General features: G+C 34.9%; 1 protein-coding gene across 1 annotated transcript; it reads right to left on the bottom strand.

Annotated features, from left to right (window-relative positions):
• Positions 1-7,765: 7,765 nt before the first annotated feature.
• On the bottom strand, positions 7,766-8,780 carry LOC133308580 (oleosin G). The gene has a single exon (XM_061509218.1). The coding sequence runs from the start codon at positions 8,492-8,494 to the stop codon at positions 7,997-7,999; it is 498 nt and encodes a 165-aa protein (XP_061365202.1). The 5' UTR covers positions 8,495-8,780; the 3' UTR covers positions 7,766-7,996.
• Positions 8,781-9,202: the final 422 nt, after the last annotated feature.

Below are 9,202 nucleotides of genomic sequence, written 5' to 3'. Positions count from 1 at the left end.
AATGCACCAAGTACTAGTTTAACTATTTCCCTTAAGTTGAAAAATAAAATTGTTTTGGTTTGTGAAAGTAATTGAGTGTTTAGAATTTCAAAAGAGAATTTAAAAACAATTAATTTTTAACGCATGCAAGAAAAGATCAAGAACGCGAGAAAGTATTGATGAAAAATTTATAAAAAGGATGTGTAGCCAGAATACACTTCACATCCGATCCTCCCTTATATTCCTATATTGTATTTTATAATTAATTAATTCGTTTGCTCAGACAATTCATTATTTTCCTATAAAATAGTTGAACCATAATGTCTTAGTGATTTCAACCCTTTAACCCAATCAGAATTCTAATGTCTTAGTAATCCCTCTTGAATTAAGCATTAAGCAAATGAATTATGAGTCTGCAATTTATGTAACCCTATGTCTAGATCATACACAAATTATTATTCTACCCTTGTCCAGATTAAAACCTCAATATGTCTATTGTGAATTCTAACCCTCAAAGTCCTATAATTTAGAGTGATCAGTTCTAAACAGAATATGAAAAATTAAATCAGGTAGAATAAAACAAACAAACTAATTAACTTATAAAATATCAATACATAAAATATAAATGATTCACATTGGGTCCGTGATCCTAACTACAAAAACAAACTAGCAAGACGTAGCTCGCTTAAACAAATTAAAATAATAAAAAGAATTCATAAAAGCAATAAAGAAAAAGAAGAAGAAGAAGAAGGATCAATGATCTTCGGTCTTCAACTCTGTCGGAATCCTGATCTCCAGCGTGAGCCTCCAAGAATTCTCTCCAGCCAAAGATTACTGTTTCCTGGGGTCTGAGTCTCTATTTATAGAGTTTGTATCCTTGCTTAGAAATCTTGATTAAATCTTCATCGTAAATCTTGGTCCAATCTTGCTTCGATTCAGCCTCGGATTTGTTTAAAAATTTCTCACGTAACTCCCGCGCTACTAGCGTGAGTTCCACGCTAATAGCGTGAGAGTTTTATTCAGCCTATTGCAAGTTGGCGCTACTAGCGTAAGTTCCACGCTAGTAGCGTGGGAGTTTTAAATGGCTGGCGCTACTAGCGCCAGTTCCACGCTGGTAGCGTGAGAGTCTCTGGATGAAATTTAATTTTGGCGCTACTAGCGTGAGTTTCACGCTGTGAGCGTGGATATTTCGGGATGAAATTTAATTCTGGCACTACTAGCGTGAGTTTCACGCTACTAGCGTGGGACTTCAGCCTGGTACTTCCAAATGGACTTTTTTTTGTTCTGTTTCCCTACAAAATCAACAGAAAATCAGTAACAAGGTATTTGATTGAGATTTATCAAATTAACAATTGTAGCCCTTATTATTCAAGATTGACCAAGATTCTTTATCTTTTTTGGCTTAAAATCATATCTATGCTCGAGGCATATCATTTACCATTTATATTGATCTAATATTTATCTCAACTGGTAATATGGAACACTGATGGATATTCAACTATGGCATGTGATCCTTGAAACTTTTGTTAATTACAATTTTTATTAACAAAATGGATTGGGGTAGTTGTGATCTTAATGATTCTGGTCAAATCTAAGTAGACAGTTGACTTCAACTTAGCTTATGTAGTTGACATGGGCCTTGAATCAACAACGAAGAAAAATTTTGTCTGACCCGTTCAGCATACAGAAAATTGTCGTGTATATCACATTTTCTCCACTGCAAAGAAGGAGTCAAAACTCAAAAGCCCAAAGGGAGAACGACTTTGAATACCGCTTTTTTTTTTTTTTTTGGGTACACTTGAATACCGCTTTTAGACTGAGTGAATTATGAATATACGTACCTTCGAATAAATAGTCGGGGAACTCTCAAAGAAACAAGGGAGATTTTAATATAATTTATGAAAAAAATGTTTATCTTTTTAAAAGAATATAATTTTAGGCTTTAATATATTTATAGTGAATGTAGATAAGTTGTTACATTCGCTCCTAAAATATTTTGGGTTGAAAAATTAAAAAAATATAATAAAAAAGACTAATATAATCCTGAAATAAATTATAATTAAAAAATACCTTAATTTTTGCCTCAAAACGACGTCATTTTGGACTCAATGTAAATAAGTTATTGCTCAATGTAGATAAGTTATCTACATTGACTTTAGAAAAAGTGAACCCATAATTTTATGTCATTTTAAATGAAATGACGTCGTTTTGATGCATAATTGATAATTTTTTACGTCCTCTCTCTTCAATAAAATTAGGAAGAGAGAGAAAATGAGAAAAAATATAAAAAATCATTAATTATGTACTAAAACGACGTCGACACAAACCATTAACTATGTAATAAAATTAGGAAGAGAGAGAGAAATTTTTTTTCCATAATTTATATCTATAATTTCTGTTGTAGTAATCCCTTGATCCAAAACCACTTCTCCTCGACACAAACCAATTTTTTCGCCTTAATTTTTTTTCTATTAATGTAACACCTATTTTTTTTTAAGAAAATTGTGAAACTCTCAGATGGGAGTGAATCATATCATGTGTTAATTAATATGACTATGTCATGTAGGAGATTATAATTATACAGATGGATCAATAGTAATAAAAGAAGAAAGAGAAAAAATATAGAGATAGATAGTTACAAAATCATCATAATTAATTCTCTTTTGCATAATTAGGATTTCCTCATATAACATACTCATGTTAATTAAAACATGAGGATCCATTTCCCTCTCAAATACATTATCTCATGTAATAAATAGATTTGAAAGATGTTTTACTCCTTTTAATCGTGAAGCTTTTCCCTCTATTTCCATTCTGACTTAATTTTTTTAGCAATACTGCTTATCACGAATGAAACTTCACAAATTTGACCACCAAATCTGGACTGACTATACAAAGTCAAAGAGCAACAAGTCACATCTTTTATAAGACAAAAAACAAATTCATATATCCTGTTTTATCTATTCATATCTCGCTTCACAAAAAATAATTAAGGGTTCACTTTTTTTGCAATTATTTTTTTTTGGAAATATTTTTTTGCAATTATTGCATATAAGTTATCTGTAATAAGTTTAATACGATGTCATTTTGGGGAGAAAATTATAGTATTTTTGTAATTTTAATTTATTTCAGGGTTATTATTGTCTTTATATTTATAATTTTTTAATATTTCAATATCAAAACGACGTCGTTTAGAAAGTAAATGCAGATAATTTTTTTTTTTTGGAAATACAATGAAAACTAAAGCAACAACAAAAAAAACCCTATACTGGGCACAATCTTGGGAGACTAACTCCCCTCTAGTCATTACGAAGCAATTCCAAACAAGCTGTTGGAGGGACATCCAGCACAATCAGCTGACCATCCTGATGAGTTGCATGAGTAGCAAGCCAATCAGCAACAAAATTGCCTTCTCTATAAGTATGACTAAGCTGAATAATCCAGTCTCTTTGGAGCATGCTACGAGCTCGGATGATTAAAGCAGAAAGAGGATGACTTACGCCATACCCTTTTCTTATAAATTCCAAAGCCACCTTGGAGTCACCCTCCACAAAGACTCTCCTAAATCCCTTATGCCAAGCCAGATCCATACCTGTTAAGAATCCCCAAATTTCTGTTGAAGTATAAGTACTACTCCCAAGAAATTTTGTAAAACCAGTTAGCCAGTTCCCAGCAGCATCCCTTATGGCTCCACCACAAGCAGTCCTTTGCCCACTGTCTATGCTGGAACCATCCACATTAAGTTTAACATAACCCTCAGAGGGAAAATTCCAGTGAATAAGACGTTCCTCTCTTCTAAGCTCCTGATGACCAATCTTAATAAGGGTTTCATTAGCCAATTGAATATTACCACAAGTGTAGGTAATGCGCCTAATGAGACCATACTTCGAGGTGCTAGTTTGATTAATGATCTCCTTATTTCTTTCCCCCCACAAACACCAAGCTATCACCCCAAAATACAAAGGCCAAGTTCGATCAGTTTGAGACGGACCTTTTAATCCTAGATTTGTCTGAATCCATAGGTGAAGATCCATGGAGAAAAAGTCATTACGGTTATCAGAAGGAACCCAATGCTCCCATAATTCCCTAGCACCAGGACAATCTCTAATGGCATGTAAACTATCCTCAAGATTATAATGACATCTCAGACACGCTGCATCTGTAGCCATGTGACGATGCACTCTACGAACATTAATTAAAAGAGAACCTCTGTAGAGAAGCCATAAGAATTGTCTAATACGTTCAGGACCAGGCCAAGCCCAAATTACCTTCCAAATCCTATCCTGATGATAATGCGAGGTACCCATGAGATAGTTATAAGCTGATTTCACTGAAAAAATCTCATCTTGGCTACCTGCCCAAATAACACGGTCCGGAGAAGGATCCACTGTAGGAGGGAGCACACTACGAATCTTATCTAATACTGAAGTAGGAAGAAGGTGTTGGAATAAAGGCCAGTCCCAATTACCATAACAAGTTACAAATTGAGGACATCCTGGCACCCACGAATTCATCCAAAAAGACGTATGAACCCCATCACCTAAAATGATACGAGAATTCTCTAGAGTTTGAGGCCAATACTTAACAATAGCCTTCCATAAACCAGAATTATTTGCTAAAGCCGAGATACTTAGAATGAGCCTTTAAATACAGATAACTTATTTGCAGTAACTGCAGAAATATTTTTCTGAATTATTAATATGTATAATTTTATAATTATTGTTTTCTTTTTCTTTTTATATTTCTTGGTTCTTTTCTTTTGGGTTAGAAATTTGTTCTTTTTACTCTTATGGCTTTGTGGTATTGATTCTATAAATTCTATAATATTTAGCTTAACATTGAAGAGAAAAAGGGTATAGAGAGAGAGAGCAGTGACAGAGTTAGGGTTTCTTTGACTACAAATTTTTAAAATGTTTTTTTTAAAAAATAAAAAATACAAGTAAATAGGTTAGGTTAGGCTAGTCTTTGACTTAAATAGGCCTGTGTAAAAAATATTGGGTCTGGTCTGACCTGTAAGCCTGTGTAGGCCCCAAATTGCAAGTCTGACCTGACTTATATTTAAAAAATAAAAGCCTTGGTCTAGATCTGTTAGCCTGTTTAAGCCTATTAAACATTCAACAAATAAAAGAATAACTAAAATAATATTACTTTATTATTCAAAATTATTAAAATAATAATTTTATTTATTTTATTTAAAATAAATAATATGAAGTAGTCCGACCTGTAGGTTTATAAGCCCGACATGTACAAAAAAGTTTATGGCCTATTTTCTAAATAAGTTTTCTTAAAAACCTAGGTCTGTTTTATTTTACTATTTATAATAGACCAAGTCTGACCTAATATAAACTAAGTCGTAGGTCCCTGTAGGCCGACTTAACCTATTTACACCCCTAATTACATGGAACCACAGTTTTTTAGTATCAACTTCAAAACATGTGGAAGGGGAATGACTTTGAGAAATTTATTCAGTGACAAAGAGGAGGAATCGATTGCGTAGCCCAAGTGGATGGTCCTTGACTTTGTCATATTGGATGGCTTCAAACTCCTCCCTACTTTCCCAACGTTGATAAGCATGCTTTTTGTTCCTCTAGGGTGGTGGTCTTTGAGTAAATTAGTACAATCGGAGTAGTGGCTGTGCTCCTTCATTCTCAACCACAAATGGAGCTTCATTTTGCTCTAGAGAACCAATTTTAGCAAACAAGGATAGGGTAACACCAATTTGTCTGAAACCATTTTAGATTCAGTTTATATTCTAAAAATAAAGTAGACTTGATTTATTCTAAAAATATATTTGAGTTTATTTGTTATTGTACTTGCATGGGCCTGGGCTGTGGAATATTAGGCCTGCCAGTAGTCTCGTAAGGTCCAATATATTATAAATGAGGTTGTATGCATTACATAAATTAGTCAAATTTCATATTTATATAAAAATATGGGAAAATAGTTTGTTATGTTACATGACAACTAATCATTTTTTCTACACACACAATCCAAGTTGGGTCCCACCTTTGATTTTTTTCTCACTTTACTATTTAATGGACCCCACATATATCATAAGTGTGTAGGAAAATAATCTCCTGTCATGTTACATTACAAAAACAAAACCCTAAAAATATATAATGTTCCCGGACATTAGTTTATGGGTCTCTAACTTCTTATGTTGCTATAAAAAAATTTCTCTTATGCAACCAATTATAACTATATATTAGAAATAGTACATTGTTGTAATATTCAAGTTATTTTTCTCTCTTCGTCACGTCAACCGACAATTTTTTAGGAGAGAAAAAAAACTTTTAAAATTATAACAATGTATTAGGAGCGTTTGATATTGGAGAATTTTTATTTTACCCAGGAATCATAATTTACAGGAATGTGATGAGAAGTTTTTTTCCTAAGAATGTTACAAAAAAATTGTTTGGTAGACCAAAATATCCCTAGAAATATTGGGTCAATTTTCCTGATGTTATATTTGGTTGATTGTAAAATATTATTGAAAATATGAGATGATTTTACAAAATTAACCACCTTGACCACTCCCCCGCGGGAGAAAGACGAAACAACGATGTGAGGTGAAGTCTGTCTAGACAAGTCAAGAAGAGGGAGGGTCCTCACAATAAACTTGTTCCAGTAATTATTTTTGGTCCCTTGCTTGGCCACCTGCTGCTGGTTACACTCACCGGAGACAAAGATGATGATCATTAGCCTTGCTGGGTGTAGGTGAAATGGTGGTTCCCTTTGTAGTACAAGTCAAAGATAACCCGAGAACAAGGTGAACGCCTGAGTTATTGGCATCCTAATTGTTGAAATATATATAATCATTAATGTAGCTTCATCTTAATTGTTAAAATGGTGGCATTAAAACTTTGTGTTATGAGTTCGATCCTCACCGCCTTTCACTTTTTTTCTAGTAAAATTTCTTTCTTAAGCTTCTGAATTGAATTGATTCTTTATAAGAAGAAATTTTTTTTGATCCGGAAAAAAAATTGCGGATAAATAGTTAGCAAATTTTTTTACGGGATAATTTGCAAAAAGATGTTTGGTAGCCCAAAAAAATTTGACAGGAAACTTGGATTAATTTAACTAACTATGTTTGGTTGATTATAAAAAAATAATGGGAATCTTTACCAAAATTACCCATACATTTTCGCTCACCTCTCTGTTTATATCTAGGGCTAAGGGTGTTTTTGTCTTAAAAACTTCGAGCCATTTTCCCCCGCGTCGGGAATTCCTTTTTCCACATTTTCAATGGAAAAGTTCAACAATGTAAAATGGTGGCAAACAACTTGACTGCAAATTGAATTTCCAACGGACAAACATTTCTTTTTTCATACCACACTTTCCATGGCAAAAAAAATTTGGCTGGATATTTTGGTCTGAGAAATGAGTGACAGGTTTCCGAGCGCGTTGGAAAAAAAATTCCATGCCATCCATGGTATTTTTTGATGGGCATATATAGCCTGTGTAAAACAAAATCATTGGAATTTTTTTTTTGTTTGGATTATTTTTACTCTTCTCCTAAGTCCTATCAAACATGAGAAAATAATTTTTTCATCCTACTTTTCCATTATTCTGAAAAAAAGCCCATGTGCCAAATACCACCTTAGTTTATAGTTATAATTCTAGTATTTTTTTTCTTCTGCATCATAGAACACAACATAAGGATGACGATAATCAATGTTGCACCGACACAACATAACGATGACGATAATCAGTGTCGGAGTGTACGTCAAATTTTTTGAAAATTTCGGTGGATGATAGACAATAATAACAAGAGAAATACATTCGTGGATGCTCAGGTCAAAATCAAAATACAATAGTACGTGGAAAGTAGAGGAACGAGCACTCAGACACAGACACGATTACATCAAAGCAAAAAAAAAAGAACAAAAGAATAAAAAAAAAAAAGTTGAGGGAACTTCTACAGAGATACACACACCATAAACTGGCCATAACATTTAACATAAAAAGCCGAACCGGTTTGGTTCAACAAGGGGAAGCGGTTCGGTTCTCCCGGTTCTCAAGCGCCGGGTGCCGCATCCTTCACCTTACTCTGCAAATACCCACCGTATTCTCTAGCATAGTCTTTGACGTGGCTGGCCGTGTCGTAAATCCGGTTCCGAGCGTAGTCGACTCGGTCCGAACCGGGCGGGTGGAGACCCCTGAAGTAACGGTACATCCAAGAAACCGAAGCCACAAGGACAAGTCCGAATCCGCACATGGACAAGAACCCTGCGGTGGCAAGAAAGAGAAGCGTGCCAGCTGGGACCCATATTGGGCTCGACACAATGATCAACGGCGAGAAGAAGATCAGACCCATAATGGTTCCTGCGACGGTTAAACCGGTGAGAAGGAGCAATATGGATCCGGTTACCAGAAGGGTTAAGAGGCCAGCGAGTTGGGTTGAGTTCGGGGAATGCTCTTGAAGTTTTCGAAGAAATGCCGCTGAGGTTGTGGGTCTTGTTGTTGTTGTTGTGGGTCTTTGCGTTTGGGCTGAACTTGGGTTACGATCAGCCATGGTAGAGAGTTGAAGCTTGAAGAATAATGTTTGTTTGGAAGTGAATTTGAGAGAATGAGAGAGAAAGAGAGAAAAAGAGATTCAAAAGAGGAAGAGAGGCGTAAAAAGAAAGGGGAGTGTGTGGAAGGGACAAGTGTGGGATTAAAGGTCCTATTTTGGTGACATGCAAGGGTATACGTGGAGTGGGGAATGTGGGGTGTTTTTTTCTTCTTCTCATGTTCCCCCTTAGATGAGGCCATAAGGGTAGATCACTTGCTGAGACTTTTTCTTTTTTTCTCTTTTTGGAAGGATCAGCTGCTATATTGCATTTTACTCTTGAATTGTGTTATTTGCAATTCAATGGAACGATCCAGATGATGAAAAGAACGCATTTAAAATAAATAAATGAATAAGAACTTAGAACTCTATGATTCTCGTTGAAAAAAATTAAACACGCTACCTTCAGCTTTAATTGTTGCTAGTACACAGGTTAACTTCATTAAATCAAAGGCAAGATCAACGTACAATAAGAAAATTAATTATACGGCAAGATACCAAATGTAACAGCCCCAAACCCTGTAGCATGATATTGTCCGCTTTGCCCTCGGGCTCACGGTTTTGTTTCTTGGGACACCCCACAAAAGGCCTCACACTAGAAGAGGTATCCACACCCTTATAAGGCATGCTTCGTTCCCCTCTCCAACCGATGTTGGACATTACAATTATAAC

Source organism: Gastrolobium bilobum, unplaced genomic scaffold (assembly GCF_033153095.1).
Source record: "Gastrolobium bilobum isolate Gb01-03AN ecotype WA unplaced genomic scaffold, APGP_CSIRO_Gbil_v1 utg18308, whole genome shotgun sequence".
Taxonomy (NCBI): domain Eukaryota; kingdom Viridiplantae; phylum Streptophyta; class Magnoliopsida; order Fabales; family Fabaceae; genus Gastrolobium; species Gastrolobium bilobum.
The sequence above is the reverse complement of the archived record's forward strand: the minus strand, read 5'-3'. Positions and strand labels throughout refer to the sequence as shown.